This window comes from Erithacus rubecula (genome assembly GCF_903797595.1).
Source record: "Erithacus rubecula genome assembly, chromosome: 20".
Taxonomy (NCBI): Eukaryota; Metazoa; Chordata; class Aves; order Passeriformes; family Muscicapidae; genus Erithacus; species Erithacus rubecula.
Window position 1 is genome coordinate 3,794,152 of NC_136672.1, and position 15,909 is coordinate 3,810,060.

The 15,909-nt window shown below is 51.8% G+C and overlaps 1 protein-coding gene across 4 annotated transcripts in view; it reads left to right on the forward strand.

Annotated features, from left to right (window-relative positions):
* SEPTIN9 (septin 9) overlaps positions 1–15,909 on the forward strand; it is a 130,901-nt gene that overhangs the window by 18,648 nt on the left and 96,344 nt on the right. For all 4 annotated transcript variants that reach the window (XM_079323430.1, XM_079323434.1, XM_079323429.1 and 1 more), the window contains one exon: positions 4,662–4,718. In XM_079323430.1, coding sequence (XP_079179556.1) covers positions 4,662–4,718 — 57 coding nt within the window. The remainder of the gene's footprint in view (positions 1–4,661; positions 4,719–15,909) is intronic.

Genomic DNA, 15,909 nt, shown 5'->3' on the forward strand with positions numbered 1-15,909 from the left:
GGGTGAATCAGGGTGAAATGCAGCTGTCAGTGAAGGTCATTCACCTGCCCGCCCTTGGATGTACCTGTGGCACAGTACAAACAGAGAGATTTCACACCCTGAGCTGTGCTAAGAGTGTTGAGATGGATGCACAATGAGCAAAGAGTGCAAACCCTGTCCCAGCAGTCTGCACTGTACCTGAGCAGGGCAGGGACATCCTTGCTGTCCTTTATGTGTCCCTGGGTGACAGCAGAGGGCAGGGTGGGGTGGAGGAGGTGGGCTGGGGGTGTGCAGTGCACAGGGGCTGCAGGTCCTGCTGGGGGTCCCAGCCCCTCCAGCCTCTGTTGAAAGCTGCTGGTGGTGTGTAGGTGCTCTGAGGGCTGTTCTGCTGAGGAGCCCCCAGAGCTGGAGCTGTGCAGAGCTGGCTCTGTGACTCCTGGAGCTGTGCCCCAGGAGGGCAGGAGTGTGGGTATGCCAGAGCAGGGAACTCTGACTGGATGGAGATGTGCAGAGCAGTGTGCACACCCTGCAGGGCTGTGCTGTGCAGAGGAAGCTGCACTGGCTGCTCTCAGCCCCTGGAACATGGAACAGAAGCAAGGTCACACTGCCTGCTCTGTGACTCCAGCACACTGTGGGATGGCTCCTGCTGGCTTTGGCCCATCCCTTTCCATCACCACCTTTGTTTGGCTTGGGTTCTTTTGTTTGTTTGCTTTGTGTTTTTACTGGACTGAGTAGAGAGAACGAGTTCCTGAGCTGCATCCTCCTGTTTGTCCTCACTGTGTGGTTTCTGTTGATAATGGGAATTGCTTGCTTGTCCTTTTGAATTTTACATCATGTGAGTGTAGCAGCATGGATGGCTTACTGTGAGCAGAACATCAACCTCTCCTGGGCTCTCTTCACTGTTGTAAGTGTCCAGAATGTTTGGAGTATACAATCCAAAAACTCTGGTGTGTTTTGGAGAACATATGCATCACCCTCATTGGAGATGAACATCTCTGGCAATTCCCTGGTTAGCTCTAGGTTCAGATTGGGCCAACTCAGCTGGAAAAGTTACATTGGGCATTTCTCCAGACAAGCTGGATTTCCCCCTGTGCTGCCCTGCCCTTTCTGCATCCCCTGCAGCAGGGTGGGCACCCCAAAGGTGCTCCCATTTAAGTACTGGGGTGCTTTGCACCCACGGTGTTACATCAGCAGCTGCAAGAAGCATGAAACAGTAGAAACCTGGGTCCAATATCATCTGGAGGGAGCTATTTAAAAGTGAGCCTGGCACTGACATGGTCACAGGGGTGATTCCAGGCTTTGTCAGTGAAGGAGACCCCAGAGCAGTCTGGAGGTTTTGGGAGCTGGGGCTTCTCTGTTGGGCCACATGGCCCCAGCCCATGGATCTGGAGGGAATTAGTCATTGATTATAAAATGTGGAAAAGAGCAGTGAGTGAGCCAAGGTGAGGCTGAGCTGGGCTTTGTCCTGCTGAGGCACATCCTCTGGGTGGAATGAGCCTCTCTTGGACTCACTGGCTTTTCACTGCTGGGCTCTTCTGAATTCCTGCTGATGGGAGCAAGGGGGAGGATTCCCAATTTCAGCTAAATAAAGCACATTGCCCTGTGGTTCTTAGTCCAGTGCATTTCCAGCGTGGCTGGAGGGTGTTTGAGAGGGAAGGCTCACAGACACTGTGTCTGCAGTGGAAATGTTTGATTTTCATGTCACAGCTCCAACCTGGGGCTCAAACTGCTGCTCCCAGGCTATAAATAGAGGTAACCCCAGAACAAGCCCAGCAGCTGATGCTCTCTGCTCCTGCTGCCTTCCTGGCAGTGTGTTCACAGCAGCATATTTTTAGCTGTTGCTTTCTCAATATTTATTTTATTTTTTGCCAGATCTTCTCTCCTTGTCTTGCCAGGCTGCCAGCTTTCCCTGCTGTTTATCTGCTTTCCAGGACTGTGTCTGGATCCTCTCTCTGTGGAGGGGCAGTGGGGCATCCCAGATAACAAGCTTGGCTCAGACTCTGCAGCTCTCCCTCCTCTTTCTAGATTTTCTGTTAAGGTATTGGGCTGCCTGGATGAATTTTGTGTTTGCTCCTCATTTTCCCTTTGTGTGAGAGGGGATGAACAGCATTATTATGTATTATTGATGTTGTTACCAGGCAGTGAAGCAACAGCTGTCAGTAAAACCTCCTCCTAATGCTGCCTCCAACACAGAGCAAATCAACTCAGCTTTGCAAAAAGGGTGTGAGGGGTAATTCCAGCTCCCCAGAGAAAACCTGGGAGAAGACAAATCCTCAGGAAGGTTTGCATTAAACCACAGGCTCAGCCAGGGCACGGGTGCTCAGTGCCTGTGCTGGATGCTCCAAGCCCTATGTGTGTTTTTCCACTGAAATAAAGAAACAAGAAATAAAGCTGAAGGAATAAAGCTGAAGGAATAAAGCTGATTTCCTAGATGTGAGCCTGTCCAAGCCTGTAAGCTCCCTGCTCAGCTTCCTCCTGCCCCTGCAGACTGAATGGAGGCTTTGAACATGAAAGGCTGTTTCAACCAGCCCAGCGTGGCTGCAGATCTGCATTCCTCAGCCTGCCACCCATCAGGGATGGTTTTCTCTGCTTTTCTAAGCAGTTCCAAAAGCTGGGTTTCAGCACTGCACCTTGTCTGGGATGTGACTGCTCCTGCAGCCTGGCTCAACCAGAGCTGTTTAAAAATCTGTTCAGCAGAGGAAATGTGGCTTTTCATTCTTGCTAGAGTCCAAAGAAGCAGTAGGCATTTAGAGAGGAGAAAAGAATTAAAGAAAAGGGTTTAATAGCAAAAATATGTTTAAAATTTAAAATGCTGGTTATAATGCACAAATTCCCAGAAGCTTCAGCCCTTGTCCTTCTGTCAGTGATGAAAGTGGGGCTGGGTGAGGGGTGTGGCAGCAGCCTGCCCTGTTGCAGTGCAGGTGAAGCTCTGGAGCACACAGGCTGGCTCTTCCTGGCTGTGGGGGAACAGCCCTGCCTCTGTTTTGGGCTCTTTGGGGGCAGGCTCAGGGCGGTGCTGCCCATGGGTTCTCCCTGTGTCACCCTTTCCCAGGACCAGCCCTGTGGTTCAGCCACATCACGTTGCAGGCACAGAGGTTTTTATGTTAGAAAAGGAAAGGGAGAGAGCAAACACACACATGCATGTGAAATATATATAAATATATATACACAAGCACACGGTTCTGAGCATGAAATGCTTTTTCCATGTCCAGCTGCCAGGCAGCTCTTTTCCCTTCCCTCCATCTATTCCAGGCCTTACTGTCATGGAAGTTTTCCTGCCTTTTCTTTCTTCATATATCTTATATATACCTTTATATATCTATATGTATCTAATATATCTGTATATATATTCTATATATATATATATGTTCTTTCTTTATATATCTATTTTTTAAAAATATTTTTTCTTTGTATGATGCATTCTTATAGCTGACAAGGTTTTTAAGGTTGTGACTCCATTATAAATCACAGTTTAGAGCTGTTCTGCATCTTAAATTGATGCTGTTTTAATCCCTTTGCTTCTTGTCCAACAGATCTGGTGGATGGTGAGAAAATAGTTTAAATAATACAATTGAATGACATCACCACCCTCAGATCCTGAGGGTTTCTTACCTGTTTGCAGGTAGGAGCCCTGGCCCAAGGTTTCAGGGTTTGGAATGGGCTGAGGAGCTCCTGAGGCTTGGCAGCTGCAGCTTGTGGTACCTGAGATGATGGACACTGTCCTGGAGCTGGTGTCCATCCTGGACACCACCCTGCTCCTCCAGCAGGACCCCAGAGCTACCTGACCTCCTGGGAATGTCCATACCAGACACCAGAACATTTGGGGACATTCCAGGATACAGCATCCCCCCTGAGGTGGTTCACTGTGTTTATTGTGGCCACTTTTGTTGAGATAAAAAGTGTAAAAAGTGTAAAAAAACCCAGAAACTGAGGGACAAATCCATGTGCAGTTTCATATTGCTGTGTTTTAGCTAAATGGGAATTCTAAAGAGAATTCAGGTTTTTGCTGAGTGGGAAGTTCTTTATGATCTTACAAATAGGCAGCTGGGATGGCAGAGAAATTAAACAAGCTGATGATGGATTAGAAATGTTGTTGTAGTCAGCAGTCAGCCTGGAGTCTGGGAGCAGGCAGGCACCTGGGAATTCTCTGGCTGTGCAAGGGGAGCTGCATCCCCTGTGCCACTGCCCTGACCCCACAGCAGGGCTCCCACACATGGTGTGCTCCAGGATGTGGGTGCAATCCATCCAGAGAGGAGTGTCTGTAAGTGCAGGACTCCTGCAAATCCTTAAATTCCTGTGCCCTCCTCTCCCAGCAAGGAAATCTGTCTCAGGATGTGCTGCACCTTCTCTCTAGGATAAAATATCCTGGAGAGAGAGGTGGATGTGAGTGTCCCACATAATGATTTCTAAAGTCCCCTCTGGTGTTTCTGGAAACCCTAAATACATCTGTGGGTTTGGTGTGTTGGAATAATAATGTTTGGCATCTTCAGGGAAAGGTGGAGATCTCCCCTCAGGGGATTTTTAATTAAAATAACACGTACCTCTCCCTGGATCTGAGAGATGATTGCACAAAGGAGATTCCCAACAGAGCAGTGCCTTGCCAGAGGTAGGGTGATAGCAGGGAGGAAACTCCACACTCCACATTCACCTGGATTCCTTATTCCACCTTGTTCTTGCTGTAGGAATCACCCGGACCTCCAGCGGGAGACTTCGGCGGCTCAGCGACCAGACAAGCCCCAGTAAGTGGGAATTCTCTCTTTGAAACCTCCCCACCCCACGAAAAATAAAATAAAAAGGAAAAATGGAGGGAATGCAGGAGGTGACAGTCAGAAATCACATGTTCTGCTGTGGTTTAAAAGGCAAAGCTTGCTGCTGATAAATGCAGAGCTCTCTATGCTGGAGAAAGAAAGCAGGACATGTGAAAAACAGAATGAAGTATATATATATATATATATTTATTTTTTTTTATTTATTTAATATAAATATATTATATATATATTTAAAAGCCCAAACAAACTATGAGAGAGAATATAAAATATTCTTTACTGTCCAGAGACAATAATTAGCAAGTTCCAACCCAACTCAACACAGGGTAACAGAAAGCAGGAGTGGCCTGTGTTTGAAATCCACTTTGGTCATTAGGAGCTCTTTTGGACTCTCCTTAGCTATTATTTTTTATTGGATGTGCAGATTTGTGGATTATAAGTGTTTGTGGCTAAATTTACAGCCCTAATTGCAGCTTAATGTTTTGGGAGCTGCTTCTGATTCAGAAGGAAGCAGGTGGGAGGGTTTGTTTTTCTTGCAAAAGGTGTTTCCCAGTCTCGAGAAAGCAGCAGCAGAATTCCCAGTGCTTGTGAGTACCTGAGGCTGTGTGCTCTGTGTGTTTGTGTGTGATGTGCTGGGGCTGCCCTGGCCCTGGAGGCTGTCTGCCAGTGGAAAATATCACTGTTCTCATCTAAAATACTCCAAGGGAAGCTGAGGCAGCCCAGATCTGGGCTTTTCCTTCTGGTAGCCCCTTTTGCTGGGTGTATGAGCCCCTCTGATGAGCCTGTGCTGCTCCCTGGGTCAGACCCCTGGGGGAAGCAGGGGGCTCCATATCGAGGTGCTTTTACATCCCAGACATTATTCCTCATTAGCAGGTGCTTTGTTGCCTCTGAAATCTTCCTTCACGTTTCCTTCTCTGATATCACAGAATCCTAGAATGGTTTGGGTTGGAAGGGACCTTAAAGTTCATCTAATTCCAGTCTGGATGACCTCCCCTCACCACTGCTGCCTCATTTTCTCTGCTGCCTGTCCCCTCCCAAACCCCACTCACCTCCTCAGCTCCCTGCTCTGACACAGTTATTTCAGGTTTTATCCTCTCCTGTCCCCCTGCTCTCTCTGCCACTCATTTGCTCCCTCTGGGCTCGATTTGCTGTTTCAATCCATCTTCTCAGCCCTCACATCCTGCCTCAGCTCCCAGATGGGCTTATCAAAACAGTGATTTCAGCTTTTCCCTCGGCGTGGGTGGCAGCAGAAAGCCACCCTGGGGGTGCCTTCCTGGAGCAGTGGCTTCAGTGCCTTGTTGGAAGCAGCCACCAGCACACGTGGGGTGGGGATTAGTCACAGATTTCTGCTTGAATGTGCACTTGAACAGCCCTGGGAGCTGGGATGCTGCCTGGCCCTCCTCAGCACAGGACAGCTGTGTGTGGCACAGCTGGGACACTGTCCTGCTGCTGGCAGGCTGGTCAGACCAAGCCACTGCACCCCAAAAATCATTGTGTGGTGACTGTTGAGGAGTCTGGGTGTTGTGTGAGTGTTAAAGTTTCACAACAGCCGCGGGACTGAGCTGCATTTTAGAGCTGATGCTTCAAAACTCGGCCACCAGAGCAGAGCTGGTAGTTCTGAGCTGAAGTGTGTGTTTATCTTGTGCATATGCACAAACAAAGCTGCTGCCTCAGCCCTGGCACCCCCTGCTCTCATGTACAGACATCCCAGGACAGAAGGGGGAATTGGTGCAGCTCCAGAGGGAACTGGGGTGAAGGGAATCCACATTGACAGACACAGCACATTTGTTCAAGCTTGTTTTCCTTAGACTCTAATTATATACTTTTCCACTTTTCTGTTGAGAGACCTTGTAAATTTTAATTTTTTTTTTCAAGTTAAAAATTCAAATGAACAGTTCAGTCCTTCAGTTTACATTGCAGTAAATATTTATGACTCCATATAACTGCAGCTCAATTTCCCCTTGTTTCAGGTCCAAATTTTCCCCTCTGCACATCTGGCCTTGCACCCAGAAGCTTTTATTCCTGTGAAAGATAAATTGGGGTTGGGATGACTGAGCAGTGGTTGCAAGTGGAGCGTTGCACAAGGGGCTCACATGCTTTGGGCTCTTTGCCACCCTAAACAAAGGGGTGATGTGCATTTCCATAGTCACCAGCTCCTGGATGCAGAGAGCTCCACAGGCATCCACGTGCTGCCTTGGGGGGTGCAGTGAGGGTAGGAAGCTGCAGAACAGATTTTGACCTCTGTGGAAAACTTCCTTCTGTGCCTCAAATGTTCCTGTCCTTCTGGAGGGGTTGTGTGGCCCCAGCACCCACAGTGCCCTGTGAGCAGCAATTCCAGGGCTGTGGGGCTGGTTTTGTCCAACCCTGCAGTGTAGTCCCAGGTAAGCCCCTGGGGGATTCAGAAGTCCCTCTGCAGCTCTCCTGGAGCCTGTCCAGGTCCCTCTGGATGCTGTCCCATCCCTCCAGCGTGTCAGCTGCACGAGTTAGCAATGGGGTGTCAGGGAAGTTACTCCCACTTCATTTTCCTACAGCTCTACCTGATGAATTGGCAGCACAGAAATATTTGCTGACATTTGCCATGTGGAGCAGTGGTGTGTTCCCAGCTCAGCCAGAAAACAGCCCAGAGCAGTTGGAGTGGAAGGAATCGAGATCATGTTCCTCTCAGGCAGCCAGCTGTGCTCTGCTTTGATTTGTTTCCAGCCTACAGCTCAGTTTTTGCTAAAGAGGAAGGAACTTCCCTGGCAAGGGTAGCCCGAGGAGGGGTCCATGGAAAGGTGGATTTGCTGATTGAGCTAAGGCAGCACATTTCCCTGTGCAGGTGAAGGCAGGAGGGAGCACGGCGCCTTCAGCCGTGTTCAGCAGCACCACTCTGGCCAGGGCTGTTTGTGGCTCAGGTGCTTTGCTCACCAGAGGTCCCAAAGGATGGGAGGGGAGCAGGTGCCTCAGTTTTCCTGTTGCAGCCTTTGTGAGGCTGCCTGGAGCAGGGGCAGCCTGCCAGGGCCAGGGCAGGCAGGGCTTTTCCATCCCCAAAGCCAGAGCGCGGCGGCCCCGCTCCTGCCTCGTCAGCAGCTGGATGAGGACCAGCCACAACTTGTCCCAGTGCTTTTTGGAAGTGCAGGGCATAATTTGGAGAGGCAGGAAATCTCTGGGTTGAAAGGGGCACTCACTGGGACAGCCTGTCTTGTACTGCCTGAATGCTTCTCTTGGGTACAAAGTGAGGGGACTCCCATCCAGATGTTGTTTGCACCAGCCCAAGCCCCTTGTTCACCCCTCCTGCTGATGGTGGTAGCTGGGCCAGAAGCCACAGTGGGTGGAGCAGTGTGGGATGGGGATGCAGAAGAAGTGAGGTGCTTCAAAGGTGCAGATTGTGGTTTGAGCCTGTGAGCTTCTGTTCAGGGCATGAGCTCTAGGACCCCACTGACCCCACTGACTTTACTGTCACTGCACTGCCACACTGTCCAGGGCACCCCAGAGGTCTCTGCTACCTGGGATTAACAAAAATTCAAATATTACAGTCTCACTTGAAAATTTCATCAAGACAGGCACAGATGATTCTTGTCTTATTTGGTTTTTCCCTCTATTTCATAGCTGGGGAAAACAGAGCAGCAGAGAACCTGCAAGCTGTGCCTTGAGCACTGCCTGTGCGTCCAGGGATCCTTCCCCTTGGGCACTGAAATGGAAAGGTGTGAGGCCAGGTGGGTGGGAAGCTGAACACACATAGCTGTGGGCATGGTTTAAATTGGCATCATCACTTTAACAGGGACAGCAGGATTTCAGCAGGGCTCACTCATTTGGGTTGCTCAAAATTCATGGTAGATATGACAGCAGATCTTGCTGTTTCCACTTCTTGACTTAGTACCTTGCCCTGAGGACCATCTCTTCTCTGTGCCTGGAGTCTGAGAGAGGACAAGAAACTGGTTTCTGTGAGGCTGTGGGTTAACCAGAATAGTGGAGATAAACAAAAGGAATGTCAGGAGCCCGGGGCTCCCCACTGGAGCGTGCCTGATGGCTGTTACATAAGCAAATTCAGTGCTATAAAAGCCATTAGGTGTGTGAGGGGTTTTTCCCCAGGGGAGTGCTGTCAGAGCTGTCACACAGACACAGTGGCACTGCCACTGCCAGCACAGCACACACGTGTCAGTGTGGCATCTGAGCACACTGCAGCCTCCTGCAAACCTGCAGCTTGTCCTGCACTGTCTGTGCTCCCTGCTCCACCCTGGGATCCTGCTGACAGTGCTGCACCCCGGCTCCAGCAGGACCTGGGGGATGCACAACCTGCACTGGGGTGTCAGCATCTCTGCTGTGTGGGGAAATGTCCTCAAGCTGTGCCTGGGGTGGTTTAGATTAGATATCAGGAAAAATGTCTTCACTGGGAGGGTGGCTTGGCATTGGAACAAGCTGCCCAAGGAAGTGTGGAATTACCATCCCTGGAAATGTTCAAAAGTCCTGTGGGTGTGGCACTCGAGGGCAGGGTTTGGTGGTGAACAGGGCAGTGCTGGGCTAATGGTTGGACTCAGTGAACTCTTGGAATTCTTTTCCAACCCTAGTTCTGCTGTGGTTGTGTGTTTGTAGCACAGAGGTGCTTTTTGCTGTGGTGGAGCAGCTGAGGGGTTAACTGGAGCCTGTGGTTGCAGCCTCATGGCTCTGGATGAGCTCTCTCATGTCCTCAGATGAGGTCATACGAATTTCTTCGGGCAGCCTCTATTCCCCTTTGTCTGAGGCACCAAACCGGTCACCCCAGCTGTGCAGCTCTCCTGCCAGCCTGTCCCCGTGCTCCCCTCGGGCTCCCTGTGACAAACCCTCCCCTGACACGTGTCTCTCCATCCCTCATGGCCTGTCTCCTCACCAGGGCACAGCACAGAGGATGCAGCTCACTCAGCAGCCAGCCTGGAGAGTGCCCTGTGCAGGCAGAGCTCTGGAGCCATCCCAGCTCCGGGCAGCAAGGGGTTAAAGCCAGCAGGCTGCTGCCAGCTCAGGTGTGCTGCAGGGACACACTCAGGGCTTTGTAAGTGCTGATGGACTCTGAGCTGCTGGCACAGCCCTGTGGGACTCACAGGAGGCAGGCAGGGAGTGTGGGTGCACAGCTGGGAATTCTGGCATGGTGCTGGGTGCCTGGGCTGGCTGCTGCTCAGAGGGGATGTGCTGAGTGCTGCCTGCTCCTCCTGCTCCCTTGGAACACCTCTGATCCACTCCATGCTGGATCTCACTGAGTCCCAAAGGTGCTGCAGGTCAGGAGGAAGATCTCGAGCTTTTCCCTGGCTCTGTGTGCTCTGGTGTGGGGAAAACAGAGGGAAAATTCATATTTAAAATATAAATCAGTGCTTCAGGAATGACCTGGGCTTTCGTGTTCTGTAATGTTTGGGGGTTTCAGTTGCTGACTGTGTTTCAAGATAACAGTTTCCCACTCTGGAGTGTGACACAGATTTGTTGATGAGTGCTGACAAGGTCCACAAGGCTCCCCTGAGGAAAGGAAATGGAGAAGTGCAGTGTGGCTCCTCCAGGACAGGAACACAAGTCCTTGAGCAAGGTTATTTCTCACCTCAGCACCAGACATCTGTGGAGGAAGCCTTGAGAGCCCTTTCAATAGAGCCTGACCAGCTGCAGCAGAGAGAATGGCAGTGGAGTGTGGGTTTATCTCATTTGTTTGCCTTCTCTCCTTTTAAAGGATGAAGGAAATTATCCTGAGTCCTCCAGAGTAAAAGAGCCTCTCTTGTGTGAAGTCTCTCTGCAAAGATTTTGGTAGCCATGAAAGCAGTAAGTGAGGTCTTAAAAAAGCACAAGAGGGACCAGCTCAGTGGAGCAATTCTTGGTTTAAATTTTTTGTAGCTTGATTTTTGGTGAAAAGTGTTTTATGATGTTCAGAAGAGCCCAGGCCAGGATGATTCTGCTGCTAAATGAAAATAGGGTCTACTGCCCAGTTTTGGAGTGTTTTCTTCCCTTCAGTGGATCATCCCTTCTTCAGCAATGGGGACTTGAGGTAAAGGAATATGATGGTTGTGTTGCAGTGCAACAACACAGTGAAAGCCATCAGAGTCCCTTCCTGGGGCCTTCCTAATAGAAACACTGAAAATCCAGGTGTCTGGGATGCACCTGAAGAAGGTGAAACACACATCTCAGCAGGTTTGTCCCCTGTGGGGTCTGCCCTCCGTGCCAGGGAGCTGGTTCAGGAACAGTGGTTCAGGAACCAGCATCCCACTCTCCTGTGCAAAGTGCCCAGAAATTGTGCAGCTTTTCATCTTCATCAGAGTGCTCAGTGGCCTTGAACCCCTCCTCACCTTGTCTTTAGCACTTCCAGGGATGGGGCAGCCACAGCTTCTCTGGGAACCCATGCCAGAGCCTGCCCACCCTTACAGGGATGGATTTGTTCCTGACAGCCAGACTAAACCCTGCCCTCTGCCCATGTGAAGCCATTCCCCTTGTCCTGTCCCTCCATCCCTGTCCCCAGTCCCTCTCCAGCTCTCCTGCAGCCCATTCAGGCCCTGGCAGGGCTCTGAGCTCCCCTGGAGCTTCTCCTCTCCAGGTCACTCCCAGCTCTCCCAGCCTGGCTCCAGAGGGGCTCCAGCCCTGGTGGTCTCTTCATGGTTTCCTCTGGACTCTCTCCAGCAAGTCCATGTCTCTCTGATGTTGAGGAGCTCAGAGCTGGGCACAGTGACCCAGCTGGGGTCCCACCCAAGCTGAACAAGCTCAGCAGTGCCCCATGGGGCTCTGCCTTCCCCAGCAGGGAGGAACCACAGGTGTGGAGTGACCCCCCCTGTTTGGGGCTCTCAAGGAGAGTCAAGAGGGCAAGACTAATGAGAGGGAGGGGTCCAGGAAGGAAAACATCAGCAGAGGATTGTGGAAGAGTTCATATTTATCTGAAACTCCTCCTGCTCTCCCAGGAGGGTGAGGAGTGTCCAGTCCTGCCTCTCCTCTCGCTCTACTCTGTGAATTCTTCAGCACAGGAGTGTTAAAGAGTGAGCAGAGAGCCTGGGGAGGAGCACAGGATTTCCAGCAGCTTGAGGCTCTCAGGCAGAGAGAGGAGAGCTCTGACAGGGACTGTCCTTAAAGGCAAATCCCTGAGGAACTCGGGCATCATCTCAGGGGCTGTGTAGGGCTGGGGCAGGAGGGGCCATGTGCTGCTGCTGTCACTGCTGCCCTTGCTGCCACTGCCACCCCAGCTCTGCGTGGTGATGAGCTTTGTGTCCTGGGCTGGCTCTCTGGCTTAGGAAAGGTGGTGACTCAGGAGGAGCTGAGTGATTTGTGTTCCTCTGTGTTGAACAAATCGAGGTTTTCCTAAGAAATAGCCAGGGAGTGGCAAAATAGTGCTGGGCAGCACATGTGGAGAGCTGCAGCCCTGGGCAGGGCAGCTCCTTGTCTGCCCAGTGGGAGAGGGGGATGGAGTGGGAGGCAAAGAAACACCTGGCAAAGAGCACTGAGAGTGGGACTCCCTCCCTTGGAAAGAGGAGCATCTCCTAAGTTTGGCTTCAATATTTTTTCCTAAATGAAAAAGACAGTTTTAGCCAATGTTTGCTTTCTTCCCCATCATCAAGGCTGATAAAAATGTAAAAGAAAGGTTTTTGAAGCAAACAGTCCATGGAGGCTCAGATACTCTCATTGCTGTCTTGGTCCAGCCTGGGGGTAAAAGGCATAGAGGGAATATAATTGAGTACCACTTGATTGAGTTGGACCACTTGATTGGACCTGTATTTCCTCCTGTGAAAATGCTTCACTGAACATAATTTGATTTAGGAATGCTGTGCTCTGCCACACTGTCCTCCCAGATATCCAGTGCTGCAGATAACTGAGATAACCTGTAAAAGAACCAGCTGAACCCCCATTTCTCCTCTCTCTCCAGGCCCTGGAGGTGTTTGGCTGCTTCCTGCACCTTTCCCAGTGCAGCCTGACACTCTGATCCCTGAATGGACTTGTAGCATTCATCCTCTCCAGCTCAGGGCTGGGGCTATGAGGTGATACCTGGCTGATGTGCTAAAACCATGGTGGAAGTGGTCAGCTGAACTAGGCAGGAAAAAAAAAAAAAAAAAAAAAAACAAACCCAAAAGAACCACAGCTTTTCTGTCAGGTAAAGTTCCCCAGGAATATAATCCCAGCATAAAACCGGAGAGGCAGACAAGGAACAGCAAATAAGATCAGCCTGAACAGCTGCAGGTGTCTGTGCCTCTGCTGTGGCTGGTGACAGTGACAATAGTCCTGAACCCCTCCTGGGTGCCCTGGGCTCTGTGCCCTGCTCCTCCCTGTGCTCATGCAGCAGGAGCAGCTCTGGCCTGGCTGGGGGCTGGCTGTGCTGGGTGAGCCTTGCAGAGGTGTGGGAGAGAGAATGCTCCAGCTGAGCCTGGCAGGGGCTCAGTCAACTTTCCTTTTAGTGATTTCCTTCCTTGCTTTCTCTGCACCTGGCAGTGCTTCCTGCTGGCTGCCACTCCTGGCAATGTCCAAACCTGTGAGGGAACTGTGTGCACCCTGTTCCAGCCCCCTGAGGCTCCTGCTGGTGTCTGAGCACTGTTTGCAAATGGAACTTGGGGTTGGTTTTGGTTTCCTTGAAGTTGCTCCTGCCTCCTCCCTCTCCTTGTGGCTTTCCCAAAAGTTAGCCCTGGGGGGGTTTGAACCCCAAGAAGGCAGCCCTGGCTAGGGGAGTGAGTTATTTTTCTCCTTCCTAAAATTTGAGTGTGCTTGACTTTCCCCCACGCTTTAGCACTACTGCTAGAAAATGGGTTATACATTTTCTTTCTCTGTATACACTTGTACAGTGCACAGACCACTGAACACCCATTTGAGCAGAAATTTGAGAAGCTTCTCAAAAACTGAGAAAAATGGGGAATTCCCAACCCTGGAACTGGGATGGAACAAGGGTCACTGGAAACACACCTCTGAAGGGAGCAAACCCCAATGTTGACATCACCAGCACGGGGTACCCCTCTCTCAATCACAGGCACCCCATTATTTGCCTTTTAATGCTTTGTGAGCATTGCTTCAGAGACACATGACTGCACCTTTAAAGTGAATCCATTAAAATTTGCATGAATACTTCAGGTCTGAATGAGAGCAGCTACCTGGAGGTTTTGTGCATTTCAAGTTCAATTGCATTAAGCACAGTTTGGGTTCACTTCCCTGAGTACCTCCTGGTGATCTGCCCTGCCTTTATCCTTCCCAGCCACCTGGCTCTTGATGGGTTAAAATCTGGAGGCTAAAATGTTCACTGCCCCCATCCCTTCTTCCTTTCCATTCACCTTCTTCCTTTCTCCATCCTTCCCCGGGGTTTTTCCCTTCCTCTCCAGCTCAGGAGCTCGGCCAGGAGGCAGCTTGCTGGAGGCAGTGCAGTGGGGTTTGTGCTCCACGGGACTCTGCAGCTCCCCCGAGTCCTTGCTTTGTGTTCAGCACCTCTGAGCTCTCGGGCAGGAAACGTGGTTTGAGCCTGTCAGTGGGAAAACATTGCTTATTGTCCCTCCAGTGCCTTGGGCTCTGGCAGCAGGAACACTGCTAGCAAACAGTGAATGAACAGGATTTGGGGAGGAATCTCAACATCTCTGCCCAGGGAATAACATGCTGGAGAGAGAGACATTGGAGAGAAACTTCCCGAAACAGTCCTGGGGCTGCTCCCAGCCCTGGGGCTCTCTGCTGGGCTGGGCTGGGCTGGGCTGGCACCAAAGATGGGCTGGCTCTGTTCCTCCCTCTGATTTGGAGATGCTGATACTGCATGGGCTGCTGGACGGGACAAATCCTCAATGTTGAAAAGTGATAGAATGTAAGGCCAGGCTGTCCAAAGCTTTCAGCAGTGCCTGGAGTCTTTCCTTGGGGGTTTATTCATCCAGCTGGGCAATAACCTGTCCTTCTGCCCATGGCACAGAGCAGTGCCAGGCTGTGTCACAGCCATCACACTTGGGTGTTTCCATGTGAACTTGTGAGCTTTTTGAAGTCAGAATTGTCACTTGAACCCTGCAGATCACACAAGGGTCCTGTCAGCACACCTGGCTGTGGAACAGCTGTGCCTTCCCTGCCAGCAGTGCCTTGGCATGGGGCTTGAGCCATTTCTTTGCCAGTGCTGGGGATGGAGGCTGTGCCCTTGCATCTGGCTGGGTGATTATCAGTAGGAATCAGTGTGGGATGGCTCAGGAGGGCTCTGCAGGCTGTTCTGACAGTGGGCAGACCTGCTGGAGGTGCTAAGGCCGTGTCCCCACTGCCTGACTGGGCCAGTGGACAAGTGGAAGCTTCTGTGCAGGGCAGCCCATCTCTGAACCCACATCCCTGCATCCCACCGGGGAGGGCAGCACCTGGGCTGTGCAGGGCAGCACTGGGCTCTGTAGGACTGCTCTGGGCTCTGTAGGGCAGCACTGGGCTCTGTAGGGCTGCACCGGGCTCTGTAGGGCAGCACTGGGCTCTGTAGGGCAGCATTGGGCTCTGTAGGGCAGCACTGGGCTCTGTAGGGCTGCACAGGGCTCTGTAGGGCTGTACTGGGCTCTGTAGGGCTGTACCAGGCTCTGTAGGGCAGCACTGGGCTCTGTAGGGCAGCATTGGGCTCTGTAGGGCTGCACCGGGGCTGTGCAGGGCTGCACCGGGCTCTGTAGGGCTGTACCAGGCTCTGTAGGGCACCTCCGAGCTCTGTAGAGCTGTACCGGGCTCTGTAGGGCACCTCTGGGCTCTGTAGGGCTGCACCGGGCTCTGTAGGGCAGCTCCGGGCTCTGTAGAGCTGTACCGGGCTCTGTAGGGCACCTCTGGGCTCTGTAGGGCTGCACTGGGCTCTGTAGGGCTGCACCGGGCTCTGTAGGGCTGCACTGGGCTCTGTAGGGCTGTACCGGGCTCTGTAGGGCAGCACTGGGCTCTGTAGGGCTGTACCGGGCTCTGTAGGGCAGCACTGGGCTCTGTAGGGCTGCACCGGGCTCTGTAGGGCAGCACTGGGCTCTGTAGGGCTGCACCGGGCTCTGTAGGGCCGCATCAGGCTCTGTAGGGCTGTACCGGGCTCTGTAGGGCAGCACTGGGCTCTGTAGGGCTGTACCAGACTCTGTAGAGCTGTACCGGGCTCTGTAGGGCTGTACCGGGCTCTGTAGGGCCGCATCGGGCTCTGTAGGGCTGCACCGGGCTCTGTAGGGCAGCACTGGGCTCTGTAGGGCAGCACTGGGCTCTGTAGGGCTGTATTGGGCTCTGTAGGGCTGCACTGGGCTCTGTAGGGCTGTAT